Source organism: Rosa chinensis, chromosome 7 (assembly GCF_002994745.2).
Source record: "Rosa chinensis cultivar Old Blush chromosome 7, RchiOBHm-V2, whole genome shotgun sequence".
Taxonomy (NCBI): domain Eukaryota; kingdom Viridiplantae; phylum Streptophyta; class Magnoliopsida; order Rosales; family Rosaceae; genus Rosa; species Rosa chinensis.
The window spans coordinates 27,470,304-27,482,803 of record NC_037094.1 but is presented as its reverse complement, the minus strand read 5'-3'; the positions used below and the strand labels follow the sequence as shown (position 1 = coordinate 27,482,803).

At 39.4% G+C, this 12,500-nt stretch overlaps 2 protein-coding genes across 4 annotated transcripts; one reads left to right on the top strand and one right to left on the bottom strand.

The window, feature by feature from the left end:
* Nucleotides 1-3,676: 3,676 nt before the first annotated feature.
* LOC112178664 (rust resistance kinase Lr10) lies at nucleotides 3,677-6,722 on the bottom strand. The gene is given in 5 exon segments (XM_024316838.2): nucleotides 3,677-4,379; nucleotides 4,382-4,926; nucleotides 5,295-5,321; nucleotides 5,534-5,557; nucleotides 5,906-6,722. Coding segments are annotated over 5 exon segments (1,953 nt in total). The 5' UTR covers nucleotides 6,645-6,722; the 3' UTR covers nucleotides 3,677-3,761.
* Nucleotides 6,723-6,903: 181 nt separating this feature from the next.
* Nucleotides 6,904-9,705, top strand: LOC112178663 (rust resistance kinase Lr10). Of its 3 annotated transcripts, XM_040512216.1 has the most exons (3): nucleotides 6,904-7,723; nucleotides 7,891-8,969; nucleotides 9,576-9,705. In XM_040512216.1, exons 1-3 carry the CDS (start codon nucleotides 6,937-6,939, stop codon nucleotides 9,579-9,581), a joined length of 1,872 nt encoding a protein of 623 aa, XP_040368150.1. In that variant the 5' UTR covers nucleotides 6,904-6,936; the 3' UTR covers nucleotides 9,582-9,705. The 3 variants fall into 3 exon arrangements, with proteins under 3 accessions (XP_040368150.1, XP_040368151.1, XP_024172605.1); XM_040512217.1 differs by lacking the exon at nucleotides 9,576-9,705 and having other exon boundaries at nucleotides 7,927-9,543; XM_024316837.2 differs by lacking the exon at nucleotides 9,576-9,705 and having other exon boundaries at nucleotides 7,891-9,543.
* Nucleotides 9,706-12,500: the final 2,795 nt, after the last annotated feature.

Here is a 12,500-nt window from a genome sequence, read left to right as displayed (position 1 = left end):
TTCAAAATTCATTAATTGACCTGAGGCTCTCCCATAAGTGTCAATAACATCTTGTAACTGATGGCAATCCTCCAAAGAAGCATTAGCATAAAGCATGCTATCATCCGCAAAAAGTAAATGGTTGACTTGAGGAGCACCATTACAAATTTGAATGCCTAACAGAAGACCAGAAACCTGCTTCTGATGTAATAATGCTGTGAAACCCTCAGCCCTGATTAGAAATAAATATGGAGATAAGGGATCTTCCTGCCTCAAACCTCTACTTGGTATCACCAAGCCTCTAGGTTTATCACGTACCAAAAAAGAGTATCTAAGCCTCTACTTGGATTACCATTTCAATCCACGAGTGAGCAAATCCAAGTCTCTCCATCACTCTCCTTAAAAAGCTCCACTCCATTCTGTCATAGACCTTGCTAAAGTCCAATTTTAGTGCCTTAAAGCCTTCATTGTCATCACGTTTATTGTGCACAAAATGCGCTAGCTCATTTTCCACCATGCTATTATCAATGATCAACCTGCCAGGGACAAAAGCACTTTGGAAAGGAGAGATAACATCCAGTAAAATTAACTTCAGCCTATTAGCAATAACCTTGGAACAGATTTTGTAAATAACATTACACAAGGCTATCGGCCTCAAATCTGACATATGCTCTGGATTATCAACCTTTGGGATAAGGCAGATATGAGTAAAATTAATATGTCGAAGAAGTTGTCCAGAATGCAAAACATCATGCACTGCTTCAGTAACATTCGCACCAATGGTATCCCAATAATGTTGGAAAAACAAGAGAGGCATCTCATCTGGACCCAGTGATTTAGTAGGATACATTTGAAAGAGTTTCTTACCTCCTCTGAAGAGTATTGAGCACATAATTGCTCATTCATGGCCAAAGAAACACAAGGTTGGATGGCCTCGAGTGTTGTTGCCAGAGATGCATGGTCGATAGTAGAGGCCGTGAACATCTTAGAAAAGTAAGAAGACACCACCCTTTCCATACTTTCATCATCTTCACACCACTTTCCCGTTTCATCAAATAAACCCTTCATAGTGTTTTTCCTCCTTCTATTTAATGCTTTCCTGTGAAAATAACTAGTGTTTCTATCACCTTCCTTCAACCAGGTAACCTTTGAACGTTGTTTCCAAAAAGACTCCTCCTGGGATAGTAGTGACTGCACCCGATCCATCAACTGCCTCTTCTCATTTTGAACTACCTCTGTCGAAGTATTATCCAAAAGCTCCTCAAGTCTAGCCCTAATTCCCAGCATCTGATATTGCCTCCCCTTGAAGGCATGTTTTTGCCACTTATTCAAAGCCAAACGGATATAAGCTATTTTTTTTGTCACCTGGAACATAGGAGGTCCCACTACATCAGTCTTCCAAGCAGCATCAACAACTCCATCACACTCCCCATGTCGTATTCAGTACGCTTCAAGTTTGAAGCAGTGATTCAAGGTCTCTTGGCCAAGGGTACTGTACTCGCGTGCAGCAAAATTGGTACATGGTCTGAGTCACTTGGTGGTAGATGTTGTAGACGAGAATACCCATATAAATCACACCATGACGCCATGCAAACAACTCGATCCAAGCGGAGCTGCGTCATAGAATTCCACCATGTTGACTGAGGTCCAAAAAATCATAGGTCAAGTAATTCACAGTAACCTAGGGCTTCCCTGAATCCCCTTATCTGGCGCTCTTCCTTGACAGGGCCATCTATCTTCTCTGAACAATTGAGGATTTCATTGAAATCCCCGATTACGACCCAAGGCAGCGGGTCTAAATCCCTCAAATCCCGAAGTAATTGCCATGATGGATCTCAATCTGGCGTTCTTGAATAACCATAAAAACCAGTAAGTCGCCACCTAGGGTTTCTAGCACCCCCATCGATAACAAGATCAATATGGTGACGAGAAAAAGTGCCAACTTGCACCTTCACCTCATCGTTCCAAAACATCTCTAAACCTCCTTATTGCCCATCGCTCAGCACTTCCTTGGAATGCGAGAACCCCAGCGCACGGTGGAGAGCTGTGAAGTCATCCATTTTGCTGATTTTGGTTTCGCACAAAAAGATAATTTGAGGCTTGTTTTGAGAGATCAGATCTTTCAAAGCCCTAGATTTGGTGTCGTTGCAGATCCCTCTGTAATTCCAACTTAGTATTTCCAAATCCATCGTAGATTGAAACTTGCTTTCTAGAGCCCTAGAAAGTACACCCTAGGTCAGAGAGCGCTAGGTCGACTATCCTATAATGCGAGATATCAAATATGTAATTGTTTGTCTCTACGAGATTTCCTTCGATTTCTTCTTCAAGTTCAACTATTTTCTTAGTCATACCTAATCTCTACAGAGCCAATTTGAAGCTCCCGCTCCCGCGAAGAAGCGCTGAAACGATGTTGTTGGGGGACCGGACGTACTGGACACCATGAGAGAGAGAGAGAGAGAGAGAGCAGTTTTTGTAATTTTTCTTATTTTTAGTGTCAGGTTGCTAAGGAATTGATTAATTTAACACAAGTCATTTTTTTTTTAACAAACCCAAATAGGGTGACTATCATTCATCGAAAGTCAGAAAGGGTCATTACATATCCTCCCTCTACCATCAAGGGGTAGATAAAGAGTTTGTGGTAGTAGCACAGTGATACATAGATTAGGTCCAATGATTTGACGGTTCCATGCTCCGAAAGGCTTCAAGGAAGCCTATAGACTATTAACTACTACATAGCAAATAGGCCGAGTAAACTAGACTCAATAACGCTCACTAAAAACTAGAAGCAGAGCTCCCTAACAAAGTAGGGAATTATTTTAATCAAAATGACTAAACTAAAATAGAAGGCCTAAAGCAAAAACTCAGCCCAAAACTAGCAGCCCACACAGCCCAAGAGAAGGCCCGACTCAGGCCCAACAAGAAAGCCTGACCCGAGCCCAAGCCACACTATTTGTCGACCGCCGCTACCCAGCGCCAGACTTCACCACTGCAAACCAATGCCGGACTTCGCCGCCTCATTCCAGCACCGGACCTTTACCACCGATCTAGAGCCAGACCTCCCCGCCTGAATTCCACGCCGGACTCACCACCGCGCCCACATTAAAGCCCGACAGAGCCAGGCTGCTTCGAACCCAGCCTCCCAAGATGCAGCCAATCCTGGAGGTGCCCCAACAAAGCTGACCCACGCCATGCCGCCGCCCACCGCGCTTGAGATTTCGTCCGATACTCATCGTCAGACCATCAAGCCAAACCACATCCCACAAGACTCAGGCAAATAGTGATCAAACACCCGTCCGGCAACAACCCATTAACGACGTGGTGGACCGACGCCGACCATGAGTGCCGCCGGACGAGGAGGACGTCGCAAACCCTAGACCAAGCCGGCCGAGTTTTTTTAGAGCTCGAATTAGATAACTGTGTAATACTCTAGTAGCTTTTTTATATTTAACACGAGTCATTTTATGTTACTTAACTATCATAAGTCACGTAAATGATATTTTTTAATCATTTTTCCTAAAAGGAAGGCAGAAAGAATTCTTTCTATGTGAATTCTAAAAGACATGGTCCAGCAGTTTATAGAGTGGATGGAATTCGAATCATTTTCTATTTGTCGTAATTGATCGTTTCTCTGATAGTCTCTCGTTGATCTCTCTCTCTAGGCAACAATCTGGTCATATGTTTGTTTGCTGCTGACAAGTTCTCGAATACTTGAGCATTATATTTAATATTCCAAATCTACTTAGTTTCAGATTTCAGTACAGAAAAATTCACACAGAAAAAGTTCACTCAATGACATTTCCAAAGGACTGAAAGGAGGGCAGTTCTATAGCACTGTGTTGCTGGGTAGATACTTCTTCAAAGTCTGATTCACCAGGTAGATCCGCTTTCGGCAAATCTTGTGGACAGTAGAAAGGTTTCGGAGGCATTTGCAAGACTTGAACTTCACCTTCAAGCATCTCTACAACTTTGCTCATCGAAGGGCGATCAACAGGGGTCAATTGTATACACCACAGTGCAACAATGATCATCTTCTTGGCTATTTTCTTATCAGACTCGCAGGCATCCTCAATTTCGATGCATAATCCCTTTTCTAGTTGCCCAAAAATCCAGGAAGGAAAGTATATTTGGCTTGAACTTTTTGCATCTAAATTCAAGTTTTTTCTCCGGCCTGCCATTTCCAATAACAACATTCCAAAGCTATAAACATCAGCCTTGTATGACACGCTTCCAATGGTTCTGTAGAACAATTCTGGAGCTATGTATCCTGTTGTGCCTCTGATGTTAGTAAGACAAACAGTATGAACATCTTTAGGGTAAAACCTGGCAAGCCCAAAGTCCGAAATTTTTGAAGTGAAGTTCGCATCAAGAAGAATATTGTGCGGTTTAATATCAAAAATTCAAAATGTAGAATTTGCACATGACATCCCTGGTGTAGATATTCAATTGCATGAGCCACCCCTAGAGCTATCTCTTGCATCCTATTCCAACTTAAACTAAGAGCTTTCTTTTTCTTCGGAAAAATATAGTTGTCTAGGGATCCATTAGGCATGAAGTCATAAACAAGAGCTCTTTTTAATCCATCCGAACAGAAGCCTATTAGTTGCACCACATTGACATGATGGATTCTTCCTATCGTCGCAACTTCATTGATGAAATCTTGTCCATTACCTTTGGAACCACTCAACATCTTTACTGCAACAAGATGACCATTTGACAGCTCTCCTTTGTAAACAGAACCAAAACCTCCCTGACCAAGTTTGTCTTTAAAATCAGTTGTCATCTTTCTGATATCCAAATATGAATACCTTCTTGGCATCTGATTCTTGTATGAGTGCAGGAATTCTTCAACTGCATCATCCTTTACAAACATTTTGGAATACAACTTGTAACTCCAAAAACCCAAGAAAACGATAATGCCGATTACTGTTCGTATGACCATGCTGCATGCTGCAGATAAGAATACAAGCATGTATTAGAAGTTCATTCAGTCTGCATTTACTCCCAGAAGGATTCATATTTTTGCTTGATCAAAAGTGTCGTGGAAATGAATTATTCCATTTCTTTTTAAGTCTTTAACAAAGAAAAAGATTAGCAACAATTCGTTTCAAGAAAAATATATGATTTTATTATTACATCACATCAATTTCAAGCAGTCCTTGGTCTTGATCCAAATAATGCTATTGTTTCCCATAATGCTAGAATGGTCAACAAGATGATTGAACTTAAATATCGATTATTGTCTTTAACAAACATGATTTTGTTTTTCTTGCTTTTATACATTTTTTTTAAGAACATAATGTTGAAAAAGGACATACCAGTGAACTCGGCGATGGGAATGAAACCTGTGGGAAAACAGCGCCAATGAAGAAAAGCACTAGGCTCAGGTCAATGACGGAAAGAGAAATAAACACAGAAATCTTATAAAATAAAACAGTAGAGAAATAATTCAGATTTAAGGAAAGGAAATTAGAAACTTAGTAAATAGCTGAAGCATAAGCCCAACATAACAATAGTTAGACAAATTTGGCAGTAATTAAGTGCAACTATAACTTACCACGTTTCAGGTAATCTTGAAAACCTGCAAAATAGATTAATGTCAGTAACAGATTCAAGAAATCAGCATTCTAGAATCATAAGCTTTAATTCATGGCCATCAACCAGTCATACATATTAAAAACTAGTTTCCATTATACCCCTTCAACTTTTTTATTTTTTATTCTTTACTAAATGGTATTTTTCTGAAAGTAACATCAGACTACAAATATATGTAGGTATATTGATTAAATGAGAAAGACATTTTTTTTATTTTGACGATCTTAAAATTGAGGAGCACATAGCATTTAGCAACTATGAATGAAGTTTCTCATTAATCGTGAAAACATTCTAGTCATTCTTCAGTCTCACATGGCTGCTGAAAAATACTCACAATAGATGGTTGTAAATGGTGAATAGCAGTTGTCATAGCACTCCCACCGGTAATTTGAGAAGGAACAGAAAGCATCACTTGCCTGGCAATGCTTTTCACAGATATATTTCCCCCATGAAAGATCAAAACCCCTTTCCAGCTGCTGACGAGTGAGAGAAAATGAGCGGTGCCCCCAAGGTTGTTGTAGCATTGCAAGACTGGCTGTGACCATATAACAAGACGGTGGAAGATCCCCCACTCTATATCCAACCATAATATAAGAATATGAAGTTGTAGATAATGAGCTACTGCAATTGACTTTTGCATAGTCCCGAGACTTGACTGGTTGCAAGCAATCCAAGAAGGATACAAAATCGTAAGCCCCAGTTGGCTGGTATATATCCGTATGACTAAAGTTATCACCTGTTAAGAGGTAGAGTGGTCGGAAGGGGCAAGAATCCCTAAGCAGTCCAGGATCAACAACTTGGATTGTACTATTGTCATAGTTGATTGCCCTGACATAGTATGTGCCGTTGTAAAGATTCAGAGTGGTGCGATTATGCTCATCACATGTAAGTTCAGCTGGAGAGCTGAGACAATTCTGATCAGAACCATTGATTTTCAGGCGAAAAGGGTATCTGATGTCATGGAGATCACCACAAGAAGCAGGCTGGCAAAGTTTTTCTGCCTTGGCTTCTTGAGAAATTACAAAGCAAATAGCTATGACACAAGTACACAACCAGACTCTTTTCAGCATCATGACTTCATGAGCACTGGGAGTTTGAGACCATAGACTCTTTGATCTGAACTACTTCCACACTGACTCTATCCCTATCAATTTCTTATCTTATCAAGAAAAAGATAAGGAACAGATTTCACATGGTCAATTTGATTGGGGAAGGAAGATGTTCAGACCCTTCCTCGCGTTTTCCAAGAAAGTACCAAGCAAAACGATGTGTTGACCCACAAACCCAAGTCAATAGAGCAATGACTTACAAAGTCACAATCAACAAGTAGACTCCAAATTAAGTTAGAACAGCAGATAAATTAAGATGGGAATTCTGCAGCTGCTGCTACCTTTGTTTTTCTGCTCCATTGTTCTTGTACCCAGCAAAGCAGCTGATCATGACTGTCCAGTTTCAAAGTGTAGTCCTGATGGTCCCCTTATTAAGTTTCCATTCCGTCTAAAGCATCAACCCCTTCACTGTGGCAATCCAGAGTTTGAGGTTTCCTGCAGCAGCTTCAGCAATATGACCATGATTCAGCTCTCCTCATCTTCAGGACTCTTCACCATCCAAACAATTGATTATGAAAACCAATACTTCGACGTCTACAACAGAGATGGCTGCCTTCCTAGACGGCTTGTAAACTTTACCATCTCCAGCAGCTCACTCTTTCAACCAGCACGTTTATTTGGGAATGACTACTGCATCTTTTCTGGGAAATATTTTCCCGACTTAAAATTACTGAATTGTTCCACACCAGAAAACTTTAGCACAGGGAATTTCAACAAGAAGTACATTCCCATCACATGTCTTAGTATACCAGGGCATCAGGTTGTGGCTACTCTACCCTCAACTTCTTTATCTGACTTGCCGGTGCCAAGATGCCGTAGTTTGATTGGGCCAATCTATCTTCCACTACGAAGAGTGGGTGGTAATCCGGACAACTGTGTACCAGATAGTGTATTAATTCTGAAATGGGACTTGGGCGATTTCCCAGGATGTCAAAACTGTAAAGCGGGAAGGTGCCAATTCAATTATAACAGCAATCAATTGGAGTGTCATCCTGAACTCAGCCCTCCACCTCCACCTCCATCTCCACCTCCACCTTCACCTGGTATGTAGTCTACCTTGAGAGGTGCTTTCATATATAAGAACAACAAAGCTCATCTTTTAGCATTAAAATACGCTGTGTATCAGTGTGTGTCTATTAACATAGCTTCTACAAAGCAATATCCTCTGTCATTTCAATCCTGAGCTCCTGTTTTCTCCTAATTAATTCAAGTGTATCTAACTCAAAAAGGCCCAGGTATATCATAGGAGTGAGCATAGCTTGTTTTGTTCTCATCTCGGTAGCATCGGTAGCAATTTTCTTCCATGTCACACAAACAAAAAGGATAGAAGAAAAGGAGAATCAAATGAAAATTGAAAGGTTCCTAAATGATCACAAGTCTCATGTACCCACTAGATACTCATGTGCTAGTATAAAGAAGATGACAGATGGCTTTAAGAAAAAGTTAGGTGAAGGAGGTTTTGGAAGTGTTTTCTTGGGAAAGCTACCCAACGGTGTTCAAGTCGCCGTAAAAGTCCTCAATGGTTCTAAAAGAAGTGGAGAAGATTTTATCAATGAAGTGGGAACCATTGGTAGAATTCACCATGTTAATGTGGTTCGCTTACTTGGGTTCTCTGCTGAAGGATGCAAGCGTGCTCTCATTTATGAGTTCATGCCAAACAAGTCCTTAGAAAAGTTCATCACATCTAGAGAATCTAATAATAATGACACTACATTTGATTGGAAGAAACTTCAGCACATTATCACGGGTATAGGAAAGGGGATTGAATACCTTCACCAAGGGTGTGATCAGAGGATCCTCCACTTTGATATCAAGCCTCAGAATATCTTGCTAGACCATGACTTCAACCCTAAGATCTCTGATTTTGGTCTAGCAAAACTCTGTTCCAAGGAAGAAAGTATAATATCAATGACTGCTGCTAGAGGCACAGTAGGCTACATCGCACCCGAAGTGTTCATTAGGAACTTCACAAACGTGTCCTACAAATCAGATGTATATAGTTTTGGGATGCTAGTGCTTGAAATGATAGGAGCTAGAAGGGAACCTCCTCTTGGAACTATTAACAGTGAGGTGTATTTTCCTGAATGGATTTATAAGCGTCTAATTCAGGGAGGAACATTGGATTTGAAGCTAGATACTGATGAAGATGCTCATGTTGCAAAGAAACTAGTGATTGTTGCAATATGGTGCATCCAGTGGCACCCGGTGAATCGCCCATCCATGAAATCTGTTGTTAGAATGCTAGAAGGAGATTCTGAAAGCTTGATCGTGCCACCAAATCCATTCACCTTCACAAGTACTCAGACAAGTTAGCCACACTATTGAGCAAGTTAGAGTAGTCTACTTCTGCTCAGGTCTGCAATAAAAAGGACAACTATAGTGTTGTTGATAATTGATACTCATTATCATTGTAAATGTTTTCTTTAACGTGTATTTCATGAGATTGACTCCTGTACGCCGACTATTTGTAGCCTATAGGTGCCAGACTCATATATGAATGAAAACAAAACACTTTCAGATATATTTACAAGCATGTGTTTATGCATTTTTCTCCTTCACATCTATCTGCTTTCTCCATCTTTTCCATCATTTCTCCATGTCTTCACTCATACTTTCTTACTAGCTTTCTAGCTAAAAGCTAAAAATGAAAACATTACCAAACAAGTCCTCATTTCCTTGACAAACTTAACCTATTCACTAACAATGGGGATGCATCAGACCAACAACATTTAAATTTAGAACAAATTGGCTGCCTGTCAAAAAGTGAAGGAATAGAAATACATCTACATGTTTCTGAGTTAAATTAAGCTGAAGATTCGACAGACAGCCAAAAAAAATTTTATTAAAGAAAACTCAAGAAAGAAAGCACCAATGAACCAGTTCAAGCAATCATACCTCTGAAAATTATGGTAGTCATAATAGTTTCTTGGCTGATGCATCCCAAGGTATTCCATAAGAACAAGGAACGGATAAGTGATGAGTTATTAGGGGAATGCCTTATGGATAGCTTTCTCCACACGACATATCCACTGAAAATAAAAAAAGGCATTACGCTGTCTCCTTTTTGAATGAGCAAATATATGGACCATCAATTACAGCATTTCCGTGCTTTACACAAATTATACAAACTTAACTTCTGATGCCAATGGCTTGAAATTTTACAGCTCTTTGATTTAAGGAGCACACATATAGATATAACACCTCCAACAATTGGTCTGTCATAATGCTGCAATCTATACTTAAAACTTCTAATGTTTTAGAAGATTGGCATTCATATCAAATACCATACTATGCCCGGAATAACATAAACTTCAAAGTCAGCCCTCCAAAATCAATTCTCTCAAATCTATCTACACCACAACTGCACTCATGTAGCTCCCAGCTTCTTGACTCAAACAAGACTAGAAATTTGAAGATTTTGCACACCCCGACAGCAGGCCAGTGTCAAGTCCTCAGTGAAAGGGCAGCCTACAATTGAATTTTGGATGATATGCACCGGAATATCAACATTGACTAACACTAAACTGAGCAAAGAATGAATCTTTATTGTGTCATCAAATAAGTTTTGGATGATGTGGACCGGAATGTCAACATTGACTAGACTCAACCAAAGAATGAACTTTTATTGTATCATCAAATAAGTAATGCTTCAACCAAACCATCAAACCTTAAAACAATCAATGACTTGACAGCAAAAATACACATAGGTATATGGTAGCCCAAGCTATTCTGTCTAGTTATGAAGTGGCGACCTAGCTCTCTAACATCGTTCTCTATGGCCAACCATATGCAATGGTCTAGAAGAGAGTCGTATGTAAAATCAATGTATGCCATAAATAAACAGACTCGTTGCATCGTAGTACTGTTTCCACATAACTTTAAAGAGATCCATCCACAAAGTTTATGAATGTCTCTGCCTTTCCCTGCATTGTCGACCAGTATCTACCATTAAACCTCTGCTCGAAATCGAAACAGGAGATGAGGTTTTCACATCCTGCCACCTTTTGGACAAATATATTAGTTCAACCTACCTCTTGTAGGGTTGGCAAAGAGAATGTGATGCACAATGTCAACATTCAGTTGGGATAATCCAATCCTCAGATCAAATTTTGTGGCCAGTTTTCATGAGAGAATGTGATGCACCTATAACATCTACATTCATCCAGTTTTCATGAAGTTGTTTAAACTTTCTCTCTTCTTCTTTGGTTCTGTAACAAACAAACAGGCCAATCCTTCATGGTCATTTACCCGGGTCACATTCACTCAGTGAATATGTACAGTGGAGACAGCTACTTGTAAATTCACACAAGAATTTGTAAACTGTTTCTACTAAACGAACACAAATTACTAAAGCATAATATATGACTATGAAAAGACAATCCAGATTCCATATTACACTCATGATGACTAGTCTTAAAATAGCTTAGAACCCAAATGCTGTAGTAAAACATGACAACATAATCTGGATTATAGCAGTACCTTTTTGGCTTCCCTTGTCGTCCCCATGTTCCTTCCTCTTCTGAGTTTACCTTTCACTGGTTCAGCTAGGAATCTCTCAAAAAATATGAACTTTTTCCATTGTCAGAGCCCAGATGAGGTCTCTTTGAATTGGTTTCGGTAATTCTACTGTCTTTGATGAAAGCAAGAAACCGAGAGGAAAGGAAATAGCCAGCGAAGGAAAAAGCAATGGAAAGACAACGGCTGTCATGTCAGGGGTATTCAAGACTTTCCCTCTTTTTTCTTTTTTTCTTTTTTTCTTTTTTTCTTTTTTTCTTTTTTTTAAGAGAAGATTCCCTCTTGGCTGATGTATTTATGTATTATAACTTAAAACTATCTCAACTGCATTAAATTACGTAATTATTTTTCTAAATATATATATATATATATATATATATCACTTTTTTTTAATAGAAGTTGATTGCTATTCAAATAATCAACAGCCAGTTGGCCATAGTTTATAAAAGGGGTTTTGTCCATTTACTTCATTTCTAGAGATTTTTTTCCCACTTACCCCATTAAGTTTTTTTAATTCTCTCTTACCCAATATACTCTAAGGGAGTTTTCCCTAATACCCCATTAAGATTTTTTTTTTGTTTTAAATTTTTTTTAAATACCATTTTACCCCTCACCCTTTTGTTACTTAGAGAGAGAGAGAGAGAAAATGGAAGAGAGAGAAACCATAGGAGACTTCACCAGAGCCCGTCACCGGCCGCCGGATTCCGGTCATAGGTTGCCAGACATGTTTATTACCCCAATAAATGTCTATTGCTCCCCAATGGAGGGGCAATAGATCCAATAGATGTATATTGGCCCCCAATAGATATCTATTGCCCTCCAATAGACATCTACTGCCCCCCAATAGATGTCTATCAGCCATGTATTACCCCCCAATAGCCGTCTATTGCCCCTTAATAAGACTTTCAATTGCCAGAATAAGAACTAATCTCCCTCAATTTAGACAAATAAAACTTTGATTAAAGAAAAAAACGAGGAGATTACGTCAATTCAAAACGTCTATTGCCCCCAATAGACGTCTATCAGCCATGTATTACCCTCCAATAGACGACTACTATCCCCCAATAAGACTTTCAGTTGCTAGAATGAGAACTAATCTCCTTAAATTTAGACAAATAAAACTTTGATTATAGGAAAAAAACAAGCAGATTACATCAATTCAAAACGTCTATTGCCCCAACAGAACTCTTTTTTTTTTTCATTTTTCTTTCATTTTGGTCTTCTGCCCCATTTTATCTATAAAAAAAAAATAGTTTGGGCACCCAAAGAAAAGCTCTGGGCACCAAATCGTTGTTATCCTCCACC

Excerpts from the sequence above, each read along its gene's own strand:
- LOC112178663 (XM_024316837.2), top strand. The coding sequence starts at position 6,937 with ATGGGAATTCTGCAGCTGCTGCTACCTTTGTTTTTCTGCTCCATTGTT. Across the intron at positions 7,724-7,890 it reads TCCACCTCCACCTTCACCTG|GTGTATCTAACTCAAAAAGG; the intron begins GTATGTAGTCTA and ends TAATTAATTCAA.